This window comes from Aspergillus bombycis, assembly GCF_001792695.1.
Source record: "Aspergillus bombycis strain NRRL26010 chromosome Unknown contig00077, whole genome shotgun sequence".
In the NCBI taxonomy this organism is placed as follows: Eukaryota; Fungi; Ascomycota; class Eurotiomycetes; order Eurotiales; family Aspergillaceae; genus Aspergillus; species Aspergillus bombycis.
The window spans coordinates 99,275-119,108 of NW_019170079.1; the positions used below are offsets into that span (position 1 = coordinate 99,275).

Consider the following 19,834-nt stretch of genomic DNA (forward strand, 5'->3'; position numbering starts at 1 on the left):
ATCACCTGATTTGGGACATTTTTAGATGATCTTGGCATGCATTTCATCCCAAATGGAGGAACCGATAGCGTGACCGTTGTATCTGTAAAAGATTGCGCAGGGGAGACATGGGGGAGTGGGTATTTGGAACATATCAACTCAGCTTCAATAGCTATACTGCGCAGTCACTACTGAGGCAACCTGCATTGCAAAAGGGCTTGCACTAGTAGACATACCATGAAGTAGACTTGGATATGTGAATATTTGCCCCAATTCCAGGGAGGTAGCATCGGGACCTAGGCCTTGTCTTAGAGTCTGGCATGTTCTAGCCGTGCCTCAAATTTGATAACAGCAAGGTGCCATGAGAAGCCACCGAAACCTTGCAGGGTGTGACATATTATGATTGACTTTCACACTAAAGGAGGAGGAGCCTATACATAGGATGCACTATCGAGCCATGGGCTTGGTCACTTGAGGAAACAGATGGTCTGTGGTCGATCGAATAGACTCGTAGAAAGAAAGATCGAAAGAAGGGGTAATAATACAGAGTACTTGCCCAGTGCCTATTCCGGAGTAGGTACATACTATCGGAGTAGCAAGGTAACTCTTTCAGCCAAATCTGGATAATATGAACGGACCAAATAAAGGTGCCTGAAGAATCGGGCCATCCATCCATGGAGCCCTACGGCGAGCCAAGCGCTCTCTGAGCGCAGAATTCCCCAATGAAGTAATATCTCACTTCCGCACAGATAGTCCACATCGGAGTATCTGGAGATCAAGCACAGTCATCCCGCTCCTCAGTCAAGGTCCAATTGAGTATATGGGACGCTCTTTGCAACTAAGACTATAACCTTCGACCGAATTCGTGCCCTCTCTGGGCCCGACCGACCATCTTGCCGACCGACCGCCGTCGAATCAACACCTCTCACTATGGCTACCCAATCGTTGAGTTCGCTGTTGCAGCAGACGTCGATCGACGATCACGAGGAATTCCTTCGCTCATCCAACGCAGCTTTGGCCAAATCAAAATCGGATATTCAGGCGCAGCATGTGAAAGTGGTGGCATTGCTGAAGCTCGACCGTTATGAGGACTGTCTGCGTGTCTTCGAAGAGGGAGGTGATGCTTTGAAGAAGAGGGCCGCTTTGGAATACGCTTACGCTCTGTACAAGACCGCAAACCTGGATGAGGCTATTGAGGTAGTTTCGCAGGTCGCGAACAATAGAGGTGCTCGTCATTTGGAGGCTCAAGCCGTATGTCATCGCTACCTGTCTTCCGACCACATGTCCCCGCAGAAGGTCACTGCTAACCACCTGGTCTCATAGACCTATCGCGCCGAGAAATTCCGCCGCGCAGCTGATCTTTACGAAGAATTGACCAAAGACGAGACGGCCCTTGCGAACGAAGAACACGACTTGCGCATCAATGCGTGGGCTGTAGATGCCCAGTTACAATGGAAAGGATACCCCGACTATGTCCGCCATAACAGGCCCACGAGAGATGATCTGGAGGCATTCGAGACCGTTTACAATGCTGCCTGTCTAAGTATCGCCAAGGGTGAATTTAGTAAGGGCGAAATGTTGCTCAAGCGGGCGAAAGGTTTGTACGGGCCGAGCCACCATGAAGACGGTCGCTGATCATTATTGTACAGAGCTCTGCCGGACATCGGAAGACCTTACACCCGAAGATAAAGCCGCTGAGTTGCTCCCGATTGCGGTGCAGCAGCTATATGTCTTGATCCGTCAGGGAAAGTCGGAGGAGGCAGAGTCTGTGCTTGAGGAGATTTCCGTCAATGAGTATGCTTCCTGCCCCAAGTCAACCTCTGCCATTGAAGCTCACTGTTGCATAGTATCTCTGAACTCTCCACTAAGAGAGTCGCCTTGAATAACATCACACTTGTCCGCGACACAACGACCAACCCCTACGCTCTCTACAAATCCTTACATGCAACCCCCGTCTCGATTGACAACGATAAGCTTTTCGATTACCAGGACAATATAGTGACCGGCAATGTCCACTCGGCGGATCTTCTCGTCCAGAAATATGACGGTATCATCCGGTCAACATCGAAGGCACTCTCTCAAGCATCATATCCCTCTGCTAAACCAAACGTAAACCTCCTGTCGGTCTACAATGCTGCTGCTCATGCACGTGGCCAAACTGGCACGCCAGCCCTGAAGGCGGTATTACCCGCACTTGAAAGGCGGCCGAAGGACATCGGATTAGCGCTCACAGCCGTGCAACTCTACGTGACCGAAGGCAACACTACTTCCGCAATTACCACCCTAGAGAAATCCCTCCAGCTACTCGAAGACTCCGTCTCCGAACAGGATAAGGAGGTCCGCTTCAATCCAGGATTATTAGGCATTCTCGTTTCACTCTATAAACTCGAAGGTCGGAGAGTCCAGATTAGGTCGGAACTCGCTAAAGCGGCAGCCTATTGGCAGGAGCATGTTGAGGCGCCTTCTTCACTTCTTCGCGCGGCCGCAGAGTCTTTGCTGCACTCGTCGGACCGCTCAGATCTTACAACCGCCGGTGATTTGTTCAAGTCTCTCTACCAGAAGGACAGCCAAGATTTTTTCGCCATCGCCGGCTACGTTGCTTCCCAAGCAACACTAGACCATGCCAAGGTCGAGTCCCAGGTTGACACTCTCCCTCCAATTGACGATTTGATCTCGGATGTCGATGTGAACGCACTTGAATCAGCCGGCATATCCCCTCCTTCCTCCGCAGCCGCCGCAGCCGCAGCGGCCATCGCTGGGGCAAGGAAGAGGACATCTGGCGATAAACAAGGTCATGTAACTAAGCGGGTGAGAAAGTCACGTCTTCCCAAGGATTATGATGCTAGCAAGACGCCGGATCCGGAGCGCTGGTTGCCCCTCCGCGACCGTTCTAGTTACCGGCCCAAGGGCCGGAAAGGCAAGCAACGGGCCGCCGAACGGACGCAGGGAGGCATTGTCAACGACAAGGCAGAGGAGTCGCCTGCGCCCGTGGCTCAGCAGCAGAAGTCTCAAGGTGGAGGTGCTAACAAGAAAAAGAAGAAGGGAAAGCGGTGAATTCATATGTGAACAGTTGCGTATAATAAACAGGCCCTGTCTTGCATATAATATCAAAGTGACAACGGGTCTCGTTTAAAACTAGAGTTGATCTCACGTATCAATTTAGCAAACACCAATATATCCAAACAATGTGCTTGTTTACCTCGATAACTCCCACCCTTCACGCTAATCTTATGTCAACCACAAGTAGGAAGACAATATCCAATAACAAGAATAAACTAGCCAGCTGGCGAATCCAATAGCAGAATTGTTCGATGAAGCAAAAGCACGTCGCCAATCTAGCCAAGGGGGGTTCTAATGGTCCCGCACTGTCGATCATATTGCTCAAAAATCGTTTGGAACAATTTGAGATCCTGGAGGGAGTCCTTCGCTGTTGTCTGGGCAGGCTTTCCGTCAACCAAGAACGCATACAACGCCTTAAGCTCGGCGTTAAACGCATCCTCCCAGCTACTAACACACTCCGTTCTTTTCAGATCACCCTTGCCATCCGCTGTTTCCACAACTACCCGCGATGGCTTGCCCTGGGCGTATGGTAAATCGTAGTGCATGCTCACGGTCTTGGTATTACCATAGAGAGCTAGGTGTGCGTCACATCGAGGGACGGAATCGGTTCCCGTTTCGTATATCAAAGTAAACGGATGGTGACCCCGACTAACGCTACCATTGTAATGGAACACGGCCGAGTAGAAGGGTTCATTCACTGTAATATTGGAGATGGCATCGGGATACCCCAGGGTATCACGCATCAGTCCCAAATCATGACATCCCAAGGATGCCAAAAATCGGCTCAAGGAGAGGCGCTCTTCGGTCAAATCCTCGCCAAGAAATACCTCCTGGAGAAGGCAATGGCGCAGCCGCTCGCCATGCTGGTCATCGAGGGAAAGCACGGTTGGCAAATTGCCGTTTACCCTTAAGTGTTTGTTCTTCGGCGCAGTAGCTGTGTGTGCCAAATGTGGCCCTGCGATATTCCGGCATCGAGCATAATATATTCGATCCAGGCTAGCAGCTTCTTTCTTGAAGACCTCGAAGCAGGGGGTATATCGACGTGCAGAAGCCACGAAAACCTTCGCTTGGTTCGGAGCGCGCTTCTCGGCCTCGATTATACGCTTTGCGCTCGGAATGCTCAGGCTGACGGGTGTTTCCACCATAACGTGCTTGCCCGCTTCCAAAGCCGCAACAGTGTACGTTTCGTGGTATTCATTCGGCATGAAGTTCAAGACAAGGTCGACGGAAGCGTCATTCAGAACCTTTTCCGGGTTAGAAGCAACCTTAGGCAAGTCATTGGCAGTGCTGAGCTTCGAAGACAGACTGGAGGAGTCGTAGATAGCAGTGACGCGATAGGAGTCATGAAGTGTTCGGAGAACAGGAAGATAGAGGTTTTGAATGGCTTGGCCCCCATCTGTGAGGATTCCAACTCGCAAAATTGTTTGTGTCATTCCGGCTCTGTCAAGTAAAATTATGCCGCGTCAGGGTCAGAGAACAAAGAAGCGAAGTCCAGGCTAGAGAGCGAGAACACACAGTATAACACTTACCACGTGAAGAATTGTCAATTGAACGTACCCGTCAAGTAATAAAAGGATCAGAAAACGCCGTGAGAAAAGAACCGCAGGTGCTCATTCTTTAATAAGATGAGTTCGCAAAGGGCGTTTGCCAAGTATGCCTGGTGCAAGGGATCTTGGTACTGTTGAGACAAAAGAATGAGACGCGAGCGAAAATACAAAGAAAAACGGGGCAAAAATTTGCATCGCGCTTTCCTTCCTCCTTATCAATGCAGAGCTCGCCGTCCTATATTTCTTTTGAGCGGAGTGACATCAGTGGCTACATATTGGTTTGGAAACGGCGACGGAAGGTTCCAATCCTAGGGGTCGCTTCAATTGGTTTTGCCGGTACTGTTCATCTGACGCCATGATTCCTGTTCATGTCCAGTTGTATTCAGATAGGCATATCATGAGATAGGTCTATGGTAATGGACCTTGTGAAGAGTCAGATCACAACCCATGTATACTCTGAATACGAGGTGACAGATGATTTCAACCAATGGAACGATCCGTGGGAACTGTAGGCAAATCTGAAGGGATAGCAAGGTCAGTCCACAACAAGGTTACACATGAAGGCAGGTATGAGAATCATAATGTGACATGTTGATCTTGAGGTATGGTCCAGATGATTTGACCGGTGATCCACTGCCTTACGTTCCAGGCCATGGACTGGGGTGACTGATTGGGTATAGCCCCATAATCACTTGAGCTGAAGGAGTATGACTGATCAACCGCGATGGCTGTGATGTCACGATTGTCGAAAGAAACGAGTGATGGACAGATTTAGAATGAGAGTCATAACAAGCCATCAGTTGGTCCCTTGGATTGCCATCTTGACTGAATACGTTACCATTAGGCCGGGGCTGAGACCAGCTCAGCCTTATGGATGGATCCGTAATCCTCTTCGACGAACGTATTCGTATGTGGGGTTTACCAAATCTATTCCATCTGTAATTGTATTTGGCATGGAATAGTGATGGGCTTTTCCATTGATCCATGGAAACTATTCCTGAACCTGGTTGTGGTACAGACTATGGAAGTAACAATGTATATATTTAAACTCTGAATGTGTACAGAGTAGTACTTGTGGTAGTGTCATGTACAAATAACGATGTATTAAATTGTATTTATCCTACTCTTAAGTATGAGTGGCGAATATAGCCGGTTCTGCAAAAGTACTTTCCCCTTAGGATACCCACGGCGTAATTCTATATCGTTGTTCGTTGCAGTACTCGGAAGGTCTGAGGGGATGCTCGTATTTTCCATGTCCCCTCAAACTTAGCTGAAAAAATAACAAAAAAAAAAAAAAAAAAAGCGGGTCTCATGACGACGAACCCAATCGTCATCACGGTCCCCTCAATCTATTTACTTCTCTCTCAGTTACGCAATCTGTTATTTTGACCTGCTTCCAAGACATACTTCCCTCTTGTACTGTGTTTGACTTCAGTTTGAATTCTCCGACGGCCACAAGTTAAAGGATTCAACAACATCCACCATGGGTGTAAGTTCCACTGTCCTTCAAATCTCTTATGCCCCGCGGTCTTGCCCCGCCCTCAGTCAAGCTTCTCCTGGGAATGAGTTAAGACTTGAAAACTACATTCTTCTACCCAATAGACAATAGAAGTATAATCCCAGCACTAATCTCTGCATATTGTATGCGCCTACTTAGTTTGCTTCCAAGATTGCCGGCAGTCAAAACCCGCAGAACATGAGTGGTAACAGCTCGGGGCCACCTGGAGGAGCGCCTCCCACAGGCTACACGGGCGGCCCTCCTGCAGCGCTGCAGTCTGGTGGTGCTGCTCCCAGTGGATACAATGTGAGTGTGCCCACTAAGAATAGCTAAAAGTAGCGGCCAAGCTACACTATTATATTTTCTTTCCCATTTCCTGCTGCCCTATACCATTACCCATACCTTAAACCTAGCAGTGCCCCTCATTACCACTGGCAATCTCCCTTCCACCACATTCTCTTGAGTCACTGCTGATGATCGTTGCTCACTGGAGCAGCAACCACAACAATCATATCAGGCTTACCCAGGTTCTCCTGCTCGATCCGGCAACTCGGTAAGCTAATTTTGTTTGCTTCTCGTTTGCTTTTCTTTTCAATTTCTGCCTTACCTGCTCGCGTCGCCACCCCTCCACAATCTATCCGTCTATCAAGTGAAGGGGGAATTTGGGACTTTCTGTCTACATCGTTCACCACTTCTCCATCGGCTGTCCACATTTTGGACCTCACGCCCTTCGCTTCCTTCTACTCACACCTGGACGCTTCCGTGTAACAATGTCGCGACCTTATTATAACCCACAAGGATATCCTCCACAGCTACGTACTGGGTCGCATCGCCCTATCCAACGTCGTCGGCGCCGCCCCAACAGTACCAAGCGTATGCCCCAGCAGTGCCTCCAAACAAGCCAGTACCCTCACCGTCTCCGGTGTCTCCAACTTATCCTGGCTATTCTCATTCATCGCAATCCCCTGCACCTCAGAGTTACTCCCCAGCGCCATATAGTTCGGCTCCACCACCGCAACAGGGATACCCTCAGGCCCCCCCTTATGGATCAGACCCCTATGGGCCTCCTCAAGGTTATGGACAACCCCCTCAAGGCTACGGGCAACCTCCTCAAGGCTACGGAAGGCCTCCTCCGCCATCCCCACATGGCTCGTCAACTAGATCCGCGCCTGGACCTGAATATCCTTCACAGCCATCTTCTCATGTACATAGTCATCCCACATGTCCCCACCTTGTCGCATCCCCTTTATGGTGTCTGTTTTATTTTGAAAACTATCATCACTGAAACAAATTCTTGGTCAAGAAAGTGGACTAACTGGATAAACTACTAGGGACCAGGATATCCTCCGCAGAATGCACCTTACCCCGGTGGTCCCGCGCGTCCTCCACAGCAAGGAACACCTGGACCGACTGGACCTCAAGGTGCTCCCTATGGCCCTCCAGGAGGCGCGTCTCCCGCTCCTCGAGCCACCGAGCAGCAGGTAGCCGCCTATCGCCAGCTTCTAATTGGGACCATCCAAGAGAAGAATCTCCAAAACTTCTATCCCCCCGAGAAGTTGAATTTACTCGTTCAAGGTCTGGCCAACGATGCACCGGCTAAAATCAACAAGATCATCCGTGAATGGGGAGTGCCGACAGAGGTAGCTACGGACATCATTAAATTGTCCCTCTTCGATATCATTCTTTACGTAGATGACAGTGGATCTATCGAATTTGAGGAAAGAGGCGTGAGAAAAGAACAACTGAGGCAGATCATTGGCATCGTTGCGACCGCTGCATCTACCTTCGATGAGGACGGCATCTCGGTGCGTTTCATGAACTCCATGGAAAGAGGCGACGGCATCCGCAATGTGGATGATGTCAACATGCTGGTCTCACGTGTCCGTTTCCAAGGGTTGACACCGCTGGGGACAGGTCTGAAGAATAAGGTTCTGGATCCTCAGGTCGTGGGACCCGCCCGGGCAGGTCGCTTACAGAAGCCGGTACTTATCATTACCATTACAGACGGACAGCCAGCCGGTGAACCTCTCGACTGCGTGGCTAATTCGATTCGCTATGCTGTTGACGAGGTATCGCGAACCCCATTTGGACGGGGTGCTGTTTCTTTCCAGTTCTCGCAGGTGGGCAATGATGCCAAGGCACGTGATTTCCTATCTAGTTTGGATGAGGACCCAAGCATTGGAAATTTGATTGATTGCACTTCAAGTGGGTTCCCCATACATCTTATGTAAAAGTTACCGTGACTGGGCGCTAACAATATCTGGCAGACTTTGAGGTCGAGCAAGACGAGATGTCTCGTGCCCTCCCCCCTGTGTATTTGACTCGAGAACTTTGGGTAAGTAGACACTACGCCAACAAAAACCAATGAAGACTGCAGACTAAGAATCCATAGTGCGCTAAATTGATGCTTGGTGCTATTGATTCCTCATATGATACCAAGGACGAGAAGGCCGCCGGCCGTGCTGGAGGGCCTGGCGGACCTGGAGGGCCTGGCGGATTCGGAGGACCCCAAGGACCCCAAGGACCCCAAGCACCCCAAGCACCTGGCGGACCTGGTGGACCTGGCGGATTCCGGGGGCCAGGTGGACCTCCAGGACCTCCACCAGGTCAGTATGGTGGCTATAACCCGGGACCTGGATATGGCCAGCGAGGAAACCCTAATCAACCTCCGCCACCCAGTCCATATGGCCCAGGACCGGGATATGGTCAAGCACCTTATCCTCCTAACCAGGGCCAGGGCCCACCACCTGGCTATGGACAGCCACAGCAGTATGGTGGATACGGGTCTCCTCCTCCTTCTGCTGGATATGGACAACCGCCCGCTGGTGCCACGAGAGGCTACCCCCCACCACAGAGCCCTTACGGATACGCTCCCCCTCCGCCACCGCGGTACTAAATGAACATGAAGCGGGATGGAAAGGGGGTTTATTTTTTCTTGAAAAGGCAGGTCGTCTAGTTGTATCCATTATGATTACGATTTCCTTACTTGTTCACTTCTACGGCGCTTAGCCCAAATTGACTAAAGGCTACTGGTGCGGCGGAATTGGTCAATGGTTAAGGATAGAACATACGTCGATATTATCTTTACTGCGCGCAACGTCTGTATTTCGAATGGGAGCTACATCAGCATGGAATTGAGGTATCACATGGTTGATGAGACAGACTATCACTTTGGAAGTCGTCGTAAACTACTAGTATGTCGTAGATGCCTGCAGCTATCCAATGTTTTGCCAGGGTCGGAAGTTCCCGCCCGTTGAATGACGTCGACGGAGCCTGGAAATGTAGAGTGAGCAACTAACCAGGCTATGAACTTGGCACTATACTCCAATAGGACAGTTCGTTGATCCATGCTGCCACGTGACCCGGTGTTGTCCCACTGAGCAGGATTCATGATGGGGTTACTTACTAGTAGTCGTGGTGGTGTGGTTATTGAGTCAGTCGCTATCATGTTACTATCCTTCCTCGTTCGTTTTCTTCTTTTTCTTTTCCTTTTTTTCTGTAGAGGTTCAAAATATGTTTGCCTGATCTAAAAACCTAGATAAGAAAGGATCACGACATAAGGACGGCCTCATCGTTGAAAGTGTCAGCCTAAAGGCGGTCCCCCAGAGCCTTCAACGAAGTCGGCTGTGTGCCCTGATGACAAGGTTCAGTCACTTCGGGTTGGCCCCGCCTTTGGGCTTAATGCATTTCTCATTCCTCGAATCCTTGCCACCACGCACTACTAGTACTTACCCACAAGGCTGCGTAAAATGCACGTCCGTGGGTGGTCAGTCTGCCACGCACTGTGGGTTCAAGAACCGTAGTATTCAACTTCCGGGGTGTGACCCCAGGGGTCCTGAGTGAAGATTCCATCGGTACGTAGAAAGATACCTGGAATGGATGGAATGGAAGACATGCCGCCACTGAACCCTGGGTTGAGTGACAGGTTCAACCAAATGTTCTCTGTGAGGCTGTGCATCGTACCCAGATAAAAGTGTTTCCTTTGGGTTGAATACAATATTAGAAGAAGATATTATTAAAAACTTTCTGGGGTCTTTGTTCTCCCAAGTAGTAGGGACTTCATAGTAATGGCTGTAGCCTGTAAGGCCCTTTTTTTTTTCTTGGCCAAAGTACAGTAAGCATATATGCATGCAAGTAAGAAAAAAAAATACCTGGTGATAAGCGTTATCTGTCTTTTAAGGTTACGGATTGCGAAAAGGACAAGAAGAAAACAGTGTTGGAAGCATGCCACCTTGACGTAGCACATGGGCATGGGAGAAATTCTTATTTGATTGACGGGAGAATTGTAACCCCAGGTGGCCATTAAGTGGGTGACAATTGCCAATGAGGCCATTCATCATCGTATTGAGTTCCCGGATTGCGTTGACTTGCGTGGCCTCCTCCAAGCCACCGCTTTGGTCTAACAAAGCCCTTGACTGGTCGGCGGGTAATTTAAGGTCATTCTGTACAGTTTTCTCCACAGGCGCCCGTCGAGAAATTATCGATGGACTCTTGGTAGCATCGCTAAGTTAACTAGTGGGGAGGGCCCCTTTGACCACTGTAGGGCCTAAATTACGAGGGGTCCAAGGATTTGCTCCGACTCATTTTATTTGACTTTACTTCTTATATGGTTGGTAGGTAGGGACCTCTTCTTGGAAGTGTTTTCGTCTTTTGATTGCGATCGTGAGACATACATACAGACTACTGCCGAGTACATATACTCCAAATATCACAGAGGCAAAGTTTAAACCGGGAAAAAGCTAGTTTTTTTTTTTTTTCTGCCTCTCCCCCCAAAGTGGCGGTTAGTTACTCTATTTTCGGGCATCTTACCGCTTACGGGAACGGTCATTTGGGTCCACGGTCTCCAAAACTCAACCAGAGCAACTAGTTTGCAAGAGGCCTCGACCCAGTCGCCGCCTGCGGACGACGGTAGGTGTCGACGTTGACTTCTTCGTTCGTTCGCGGTGGTGTGCTTTGCCAGCTCTCCACAGTCTCTTCTCCTTCTGTTTTGTTTTCTCGTACCTCTTTAGATCTGGTATCTTCCTTTCTTTCCTAGTGTATTGTTTGGTTGTTGACCTAACGGAGGTCTTCCCCACAGTCGTTTTGCCTCAAAACGTGCGATTGTCGTATCATCTATTGCTATAACGGACTGTCGCTATCGTATCGAGATACCATTTTATTGTTCTCTATCTTTTGGTACAGGTTATGGCCTGAGCCTGTCGTTGGATTGGAGTATCACTTACCGTCGATTGTAGACGCTGTGCTAGATTTTCTTTACTCCCCACCCGTTCGATTGAAGAATGCACCAGGTTTATTCGTTTACTCGCCGCCGATACACCGTTCGATTGCAATCATTTGGCTTTGAACAGTGAATATAACCTTGCCATACTCCAGAAAGTACTGTACAGAGTCTGCAGAGTCGTTGGACGAACCGAACCGTTGCGCCATTTAGCCGGGAGGCTATTAAAGGAGAATTACTCTCGCTATGCCCAACCAGGATGCGAGGGCCGAATCGAACCGGGACGCGCAAGGAGTGACGTCTGATGAAGGTCAGATAGTGGTGGAAGAAGTAACCGGACATGATTCTAGCCTGGGCTCAACGCTCCCGAGAAGCCATTCCATTAGTGTTCCGTCGCGGCATAGTATCAGTCAAGAACGGCCGTCCATTGCCCCTTCGCGAACACTATCAGACTCCGGACGGAGGAATTCCCACCAGCCCCGTGTTCGCTTCTCAGCCGATCTTGAGCGCCCCCTCGTGGAAGAGCCTAGAATTACCAGTCATAATAGGAGACAAAGTTCCAGGGGCTTGACTATCGACACTAGCATTACCCAAGACGATCATTTGTCAGTTAGATCTCCAGAACATGGACCGATTTCACCCCTTTCTCCTCACTTGGCATTGTCGCTCCATCACCGCAAAGCCCAGACTCAGGTCGCTCGCGATCGCGCAATCGCGGGTATTCGCTTCGACGGACTATCTTCACGAAGAATATTGTCTCAGCGACTTCCCCTGGGTCTGTCTCACCGAATGACATTGAATTGGCCCAGCCTGTGAGCCCGCAACAGGAGACTTCTACGGAGAATGAACGGCGTTCACGGAAATCGAGCGACGGCACAGGTCAAGGTGCCCTTACGGGGGATGGTCAATATGGGTGCAAGTCGACCGAAGATGAAAAACAGGACGTAATTGTAACTCAGACTTCGGCACCTGAACCTAGCCCTGTTCATATTGATGATACTTCTACGGCATATTTCTCCGACCCATCGGAAGATCTCAAGGGAGGCAGGCACATGTCTACCAGTATCGCATATGAGAAATGGCTAAAAAGACGGGCTGCCATTGCAGGAATTAAGGCTCGATATGATCAATTCATGGAGTCTGCTCGCAAAACAATCCTTCGGATTAAAGATATTCCTCCAAGCAAGGATGGCCGCCATATCGTTCTTGACCCTACTAGGACAGAGGATTTGATTGATGAGAGGACCGGAAAGCCCTACTGTGGAAATTGGATCCGATCCAGTCGTTACAGCCTCTGGAGTTTCTTTCCCCGACAATTTTTCGCTCAATTTACCAAGCTAGCAAACTTCTACTTCCTTGTGGTGGCCATCTTGCAGATGATTCCAGGCTTGAGTACGACAGGTTCTTTCACTACTCTGGTCCCGCTCTTGATCTTCGTTGGCATCTCCATGGGGAAGGAAGGTTTCGACGACTGGCGTCGCTATCGCTTGGACAAGGAGGAAAACAACCGCTATGTGTCTGTTTTGCGTCCAGGTGCAGGCATACTGTCCCAAACCTCGTCTAGTGATAGCGATTCCGTTGCCAGTGACGCCCAGGATTGGGCTATGGTGAAATGGAAAGACATCAAGGTCGGGGATGTTGTCAAGCTGGAGCGTGATCAGCCTGTGCCAGCGGATATGGTCTTGCTCCATGCAGACGGGCCCAACGATATCGCTTATATTGAAACAATGGCTTTGGACGGTGAAACAAACCTCAAAAACAAGCAGCCCTGTCAACCAGTCGCCAAGGTGTGTGCAACAATCGATGGAATTTGCAGCAATGCCATGCACTTCGCTGTTGAGGATCCCAATTTGGATCTCTATAAATTTGATGGCAACGTTACGGTTGCCGCTGGCGAAAAAATGCCCTTGACGAACAACGAGGTTATCTACCGTGGTAGCATCATGCGCAATACTGAGCAGGCAGTCGGTATGGTTATCTACACTGGTGAGGAGTGTAAAATCCGAATGAACGCGAACAAGAATCCTCGAATCAAGTCACCTGCGCTTCAAGCCCGTGTCAACCGGGTGGTCATGCTGATTGTACTATTGGTGGTCGTGCTGGCGGTCGCCTGCACTGTGGCATACATTTACTGGTCAGATGATGTTGAGCAAAACTCTTGGTACTTGGACAAGGCAAACGTGTCCTATGGTCCAATCTTCACTTCGTTCCTGATCATGTTCAACACCATGATTCCTATCTCACTCTACGTGAGTATGGAAATCGTCAAGGTTGCACAGATGCTGATGCTCAACGCTGACATCGACATGTACGACCCAGAGAGTGACACACCAATAGAGGCACGGACATCCACTATCAACGAAGAATTGGGACAAGTTAGCTACATATTTTCCGACAAAACCGGCACCTTAACGAACAACTCGATGCGTTTCCGCAAGATGAGTGTCGCTGGTACTGCGTGGTATCACGACTTTGACCTGCGTGAAGAGGAGGCGAGAGAAGGAGGTCGAGAAAAGCTTATCCACAAAAAGCGGAGTTTTAAAGGCAAGAAGTCTATGGCTCGTAAATCGAATGTGTCAGAGGCTAGATCATATCTCGCCAGACCTAGTTCGACGTCAGTTGCCGACAAGACACGGAAGCCCGGTCGACCGGTGCTCGACTATCGCACAGCTGACATGGTCAAGTACATCCAACGCAAGCCGTACACCGTATTTGCCCGCAAAGCCAAAATGTTCATCCTGGCCATTGCTCTCTGCCACACGTGTATCCCGGAAAGCGATGAACTTGGGAATACTTCCTTTCAGGCGGCATCGCCCGATGAATTGGCTTTAGTCATGGCCGCCCAAGAGCTTGGGTATCTCGTCACAGACAGGCAGTCAAGTACCCTAACGGTCCAGACATACCCCAATGGCCCCGATGGGCCAGTCTCTGAAGAGACCTATGAGATCCTAGATGTGATAGAGTTCTCGAGTGCTCGCAAGCGGATGTCAGTCGTGGTGCGAATGCCAGATCAGCGAATTTGCTTATTTTGCAAGGGCGCGGATAGCATCCTGATGCAGTTACTCAAACGAGCAGCCCTTGCGCAAGAGAAGGCGGTTGAGATTGAAAGACGCGCCAGCAAACGCAAGGCAGCCGAAGCAAGTGAAATTATCAGGCGAAACAGTGAGTATCAGGCTCGGAACAGTGGAGTTCGCACCAGCTTGAGTCGGCCTAGCATGACGCACAGGCGTTCTAGTGTTTCCGGGCGACATATGTCCACACTACGGGAAAGTATCGATGTTTGGCTCCGTGACAGGGAGACAGATGGCGGTATGTTAAATAGGGGAAACGATGCCGAGTATTATAGCCCGCGACCTTCGGCGCAGATAGGACGGCCATCTACTACCATGTCGGATTCGGGAAGCTCAGTCAACGATGATGAGGAAGAAGACCTGGTAGAGGAAGCCCTGGTTGTCAATGAGGAAGCTGTTTTTGAGAGATGCTTCCAGCACCTCAATGACTTCGCCACCGAAGGGTTGCGGACTCTGTTATACGGTCACCGTTTCCTTGACGAAGCTTCGTACAGCAGTTGGAAGGCAGCCTATCGTGAGGCGTGTACCAGTCTTGTCGATCGACAGGAGAAGATTGAGGACGTTGGTAAGCAGCTTGAACAGCGGCTTGAGTTAACTGGGGCAACAGCCATCGAAGACAAGCTGCAAAAGGGCGTGCCCGAAGCTATTGATAAACTGCGTCGAGCCAACATCAAGCTATGGATGTTGACCGGTGATAAGCGCGAGACAGCCATTAATGTTGGACATTCATGCCGTCTGGTGAAGGACTACTCGACCCTGGTTATCCTTGACCAAGAGGCTGGTGAGGTTGAGCAATCCATTGTGAAATTCACCTCGGACCTCACCCAAGGGACCGTGGCACATTCGGTAGTTGTAGTGGACGGGCAAACGTTGGCAATGATTGAGGCAGACGAAACTCTAAAAGCACGCTTCTTCAAGCTTGCCATCCTTGTCGATTCGGTCATTTGCTGCCGTGCAAGCCCCAAACAGAAAGCGTTCCTTGTACATTCGATCCGGAAGCAGGTGAAGGATTCGATCACCCTTGCGATTGGCGATGGTGCCAACGACATCGCCATGATCCAAGAGGCACATGTTGGCATCGGTATTACGGGCAAAGAAGGGCTGCAGGCAGCACGGATTTCAGACTACTCCATTGCCCAATTCCGGTTCTTGTTGAAGCTGCTCCTTGTCCACGGGCGGTGGAACTACCTGCGAGCCTGCAAGTATACCCTGGGAACTTTCTGGAAAGAAATGCTGTTTTACTTGACCCAGGCGCTTTACCAACGCTGGAATGGCTATACAGGCACCAGTTTGTACGAGCCGTGGGGCTTGAGTATGTTTAACACTCTGTTCACATCCTTGGCCGTGATCTTCCTTGGTATATTCACCAAGGACCTGGCCGCATCTACTCTCTTGGCTGTTCCGGAATTGTACACCAAAGGCCAGCAACATGGCGGCTTCAACATCAAGTTATATCTGGGCTGGACATTCATGGCTACGTGCGAGGCGATGATCGTCTACTTCACCATGTTTGGTCTATGGGCAAATGTGATGTTCACCCGCACAGGAAGCGACATCTTTTCGTCTGGTCTTCTCACATATACGGCCTGCGTCATCATTATCAACATCAAGTTACAGGCGTTGGAAGTGCACAACAAGACGTATTTGTCGCTCGCTGTATTCATCATATCGGTTGGAGGCTGGTTTGTGTGGGACATGATCCTGTCCCGTCAATACGACTTCGCTTCTGGAGACGGTATCTACCACGTGCCCGGCAACTTCATCTTCCAGTCCGGCCATGATCTGGCCTTCTGGGTGATTTTACTTCTCACGGTAGTGGCCGTCATAGTGTTTGAGGTGACGGTCAGTGCATTGCGGGCCAATCTTTTCCCTACGGATGTGGATGTCTTCCAAGAGTACGAGCAGGATTTAGAGATCCGTAAGAGATTCGAGGAAGCCGCTGCATCAGAGCTGCAACAAGGCTGGGACCACGGCAGCAAGAAGTCTAGCCTTGAGCTGGCACGCGAAGCGGAAATGGAGGCCCGAGAGAAACAGGTACAAGAACTGCTCTCCCGGCCGAGAGTGATGACCAAGACAGGATCTGGTCAGATGGGAATGGGGATGGAGGTGGAATTGGCCGGTTACAACAGCAGCGCTGACCCTGTTGCCGACCGTTCGAACCTGATGACAGAAGATGAGGTGATGAGCACTCCTCGACGATCCGTTGAGATTCACGAGTTGTTTACGAAGGGCTTCGGGGCGATCCGGAAGGGACAGTTGTAGTGATTCCCTTCGGCGGACGTCGTACTTTGTTACTGTTTTCAATCATGCCATGTCATTTAATTACTATTTGTTCTTTGCTTTTCTGAAAAGCGTGCTGGCGTTTGGAAGTGGATACCCCATGGGACAGTCACTCATTTCTTTTGGCTTGAACGTTACATCGTGTACATTACTGGCTGGCGAGGAAACATTTCCATGCGCATTACTGTTGTATAATAGAAGGAAATCGACCCTGGCGTCTCCATATCACGATCCTTAGTATGAGCGTAGCGCGCAATAGTCCACCGAGTAGTGTGACGGATTGAGCTGGGGAGAAAGCGCGCGCACCATCACCTCCGAAGGTATCCTGGCGATCGCGATACAACTGCTAACTAGTCGATAGACCGTAGCGTAATCATCAGGAGCCAACAAACAGTTGAACATGCACTCGGTACGAGTCACACGCTCCAACATCCGACTGCCGAGCCAGAAAGAGAGAGAGAGAGAGAAAAGAGTAGATGAGAAATAAAACAAAAGGGAAAGGAAAACGAACATGGTCAGTGCTACAGCAACGGCGCAAAACAGGCCAGCCACTATTGAAACCAAATGGGTCACGATCTGGCTCGGAAGGATCGTGTCGAATAGCTCTTTTTGACTTCGGTAGTCGGCAACGGCGCAAGGCAAGGGATTCCGGATATTAATGACCTTACTAGTTAGTAGAAGAGCTACTAGCTACCAGTAGGTCCAGTACCTGGTAGCGTGCAGAATGCGCGGCGCACTCGATCGTGATTCGGACTAAGCCGACACAAATTCCAGGGTAACTTTTCTCCGACCCTCTCTTTTACTCTCGGGTGCATTACCCACGTACAGTTCTTGCCCCCTCTCCCCCCTCTCTCCCCCACGGGTACCTACAGATCTACCCTGCAGACATGAAACAATAGTCGGGTTGTTTAAATGATGGCTAGGATGATTGCCTAGTACGAGGCAGCAAGGATGGGGTGATTTTCTTTTGCTTTTCCCTTTTTTTTTTTTTTTCTTTTTTTCTTTGTCCGTGGATGTGTTACTCGAGGCCAGTATAGGAGGGAGGGGTTCGGTGATGATTGACTGAACAGACCATGTCGTGACTATACTAAGATACTAGAGGATTTGTCCAGTGTAACTAGTCCGAGGTTAAGTTTAACTAGTAGTCCTCGTAGTTCTTTTCCCTCCCCCCTCCTTCGCTGATAGGTAAGAATTTGGGTGAAGTCGTAGGTCCAAGTCTACAATGGGACCCGATAATGGAGGCTGTTTAGTTTCGCTTTCCCCCGTTAAGGAAAGAAACCCCTATTTTAGTTAGGCTGGGACTTGGTGCGGATGGACCAGACCGGTCTTAGTCAGGAACGCATTCCTGTGGCTGAGCATCCTGTGGCCAATCGGCGTCGGGGAAACGTGTGCACGGATCATCGTCTTTGTGGGGGTGTAGGTTTTTTTCTAAACAGGTTAGGGTGGAGGGTAACGCTTCGCTTGTGTCCGCAGCTCCTGTTCCTCCTCTCTGTAGTAGTAGTAGTAGTAGTAGGTACTAGTATGTACGGAGTCCGATGTAGTATGTACATGTTAAGTTAGTACTTGGATATGTCGGAGGCTGGAATCAAGATTCGGCGATCGAGAGCGTGATGTGGTGGTAATTGCGGAATTCCTTGCATATATGTACGTGTATGTGCAGGAAGGTGTATATGTATGTGTATGTAATATGTATGTCGGTATAAGTCAGGTACCTCACCTCACATATATACAGCATAGCCCAAGGGTGGTTACACTTGCTGATATGAGATGGCTTGGATTGATACTATGCCCTGTAGGTATTTCCTCCTGCGACTACGACTGTTACTACAGGCCCTCGGCTGTACCTTTTCATGGGTGGGTAAACGTGAGCATTGTTGGAATTCATTGGAGGCTTCTAGTCAGGTACACGAGTTTGTACGTCTCCACCCCTGGCGCTGTCATGTCAAACCACCCAATCAGTATTCGTTGAAATGCGAGGGGAGGGCGGGTACCTGGATCGAATCATGGAATGCGCTGCTCAACCGGCACGGGCGGAACCTGTGGTTCAACACTCGGGGAGGGCGAACACAGAAATGCAAAAGCGAAAAAAAAAGAGCAAGAGGAAAAGGAAAATCCTAAGAAAATCACATATTAATAGAAGTGTTCCACGACCACCCTTACCGAAACGGGTAGGTCGGTCATTGGCACCGGTCAAGTCTGCGTACCGACCGGACACTCTGTGGAACTCCTATTGAGCAGGGGAAAAAAGAGAGCACAACCGGACTGAACGACGGAGTCCTTTTCCCACCACCCTTTTTATTTTTTATTCTTATATTTTTCACCCTCACGAACGGGCAAATCGACTTGAGGCTAGAAATGGTTCGGCTCTACAGTGGCAGGGTCGTCTTGGCTATGGCTCATAGGGCAAAATCTTGTAAATCTGTAACAGTAGTATCGTCATAACTACCGTTCACTCGGCAAAAGTGTAGATTGGATTGGTGTTGGTGTGGTTTTTTGGTGTGGTTGCTCCACTATCTTGGTTTCCTGAAACCCTTTTCTTGCTTCGCGGATCGCTTCAAGGATGGACCGGTCCAGGTCGTGTACCATCCGAATCAATCAAGAAAATATTATTAACATGCTCCATTCTTTCACGTTTGGTTCTCTCGGCTCAATGTTTCAACGTTGCTTTGCATTGGAACAGGACCCAGGGACTAGGATAGGGTAATGATGGTGGTGGTTAAGGGTCTTTGAACGTGGAAGCCGTTATACATAACGGTCGAATTCGCTGGGACCTTTTGGGATATGCACCGAAGACCTGTCCAGGTAATACTAAAAGCACGTAGATACAGGATTGGCGTGTAGACCGCATCATCGATATGCAGTTACTATCTTTGGACACGATAGCCTCTAGTCGAAAGGTAAACAATCCGATCTTGTACAAATCCGTGAGGCAGGTCGGCTCCTGCACCAGAATGATTTCTGACAGAGACCTTACAGAGAGGAGTCCAGTATCTCTGTCCAGGTGCGTCCCAGCCCATCATTGGAGGACAGGATCTCAACAGCAGCATTGGGCAGCAGAATCCGATGCAGGGGCCGAAAAACAGGGTGGTGGTGGTGCTGTTGCTGGGTTTGTTGTTTTCCTTTTCCTTTTCCTTTTTTCCTTTTTTTTTTTTTTTTTTGCCCCCTCCCCTTCTGCAACGGT

General features: G+C 49.7%; 4 protein-coding genes across 4 annotated transcripts; 3 read left to right on the forward strand and 1 right to left on the reverse strand.

The window, feature by feature from the left end:
• Window positions 1-909: 909 nt before the first annotated feature.
• Window positions 910-3,033, forward strand: ABOM_009210 (signal recognition particle subunit SRP72; the record flags this gene model as incomplete). The annotated part of the gene is made up of 4 exons (XM_022536338.1): window positions 910-1,230; window positions 1,303-1,576; window positions 1,629-1,773; window positions 1,827-3,033. The coding sequence occupies 4 exons, from the start codon at window positions 910-912 to the stop codon at window positions 3,031-3,033; spliced, it is 1,947 nt and encodes a 648-aa protein (XP_022386783.1).
• A 281-nt stretch (window positions 3,034-3,314) lies between these two features.
• ABOM_009211 (Gfo/Idh/MocA family protein) lies at window positions 3,315-4,472 on the reverse strand (the record flags this gene model as incomplete). The annotated part of the gene is made up of 1 exon (XM_022536339.1): window positions 3,315-4,472. One exon carries the CDS (start codon window positions 4,470-4,472, stop codon window positions 3,315-3,317), a length of 1,158 nt encoding a protein of 385 aa, XP_022386782.1.
• A 2,382-nt stretch (window positions 4,473-6,854) lies between these two features.
• Window positions 6,855-8,980, forward strand: rfeF (putative transcription factor RfeF; the record flags this gene model as incomplete). Its single annotated transcript, XM_022536340.1, has 4 exons — window positions 6,855-7,307; window positions 7,416-8,289; window positions 8,352-8,419; window positions 8,477-8,980. The coding sequence occupies 4 exons, from the start codon at window positions 6,855-6,857 to the stop codon at window positions 8,978-8,980; spliced, it is 1,899 nt and encodes a 632-aa protein (XP_022386785.1).
• A 2,568-nt stretch (window positions 8,981-11,548) lies between these two features.
• Window positions 11,549-16,635, forward strand: ABOM_009213 (aminophospholipid-translocating P4-type ATPase DNF3; the record flags this gene model as incomplete). The annotated part of the gene is made up of 2 exons (XM_022536341.1): window positions 11,549-11,907; window positions 11,985-16,635. The coding sequence occupies 2 exons, from the start codon at window positions 11,549-11,551 to the stop codon at window positions 16,633-16,635; spliced, it is 5,010 nt and encodes a 1,669-aa protein (XP_022386784.1).
• Window positions 16,636-19,834: the final 3,199 nt, after the last annotated feature.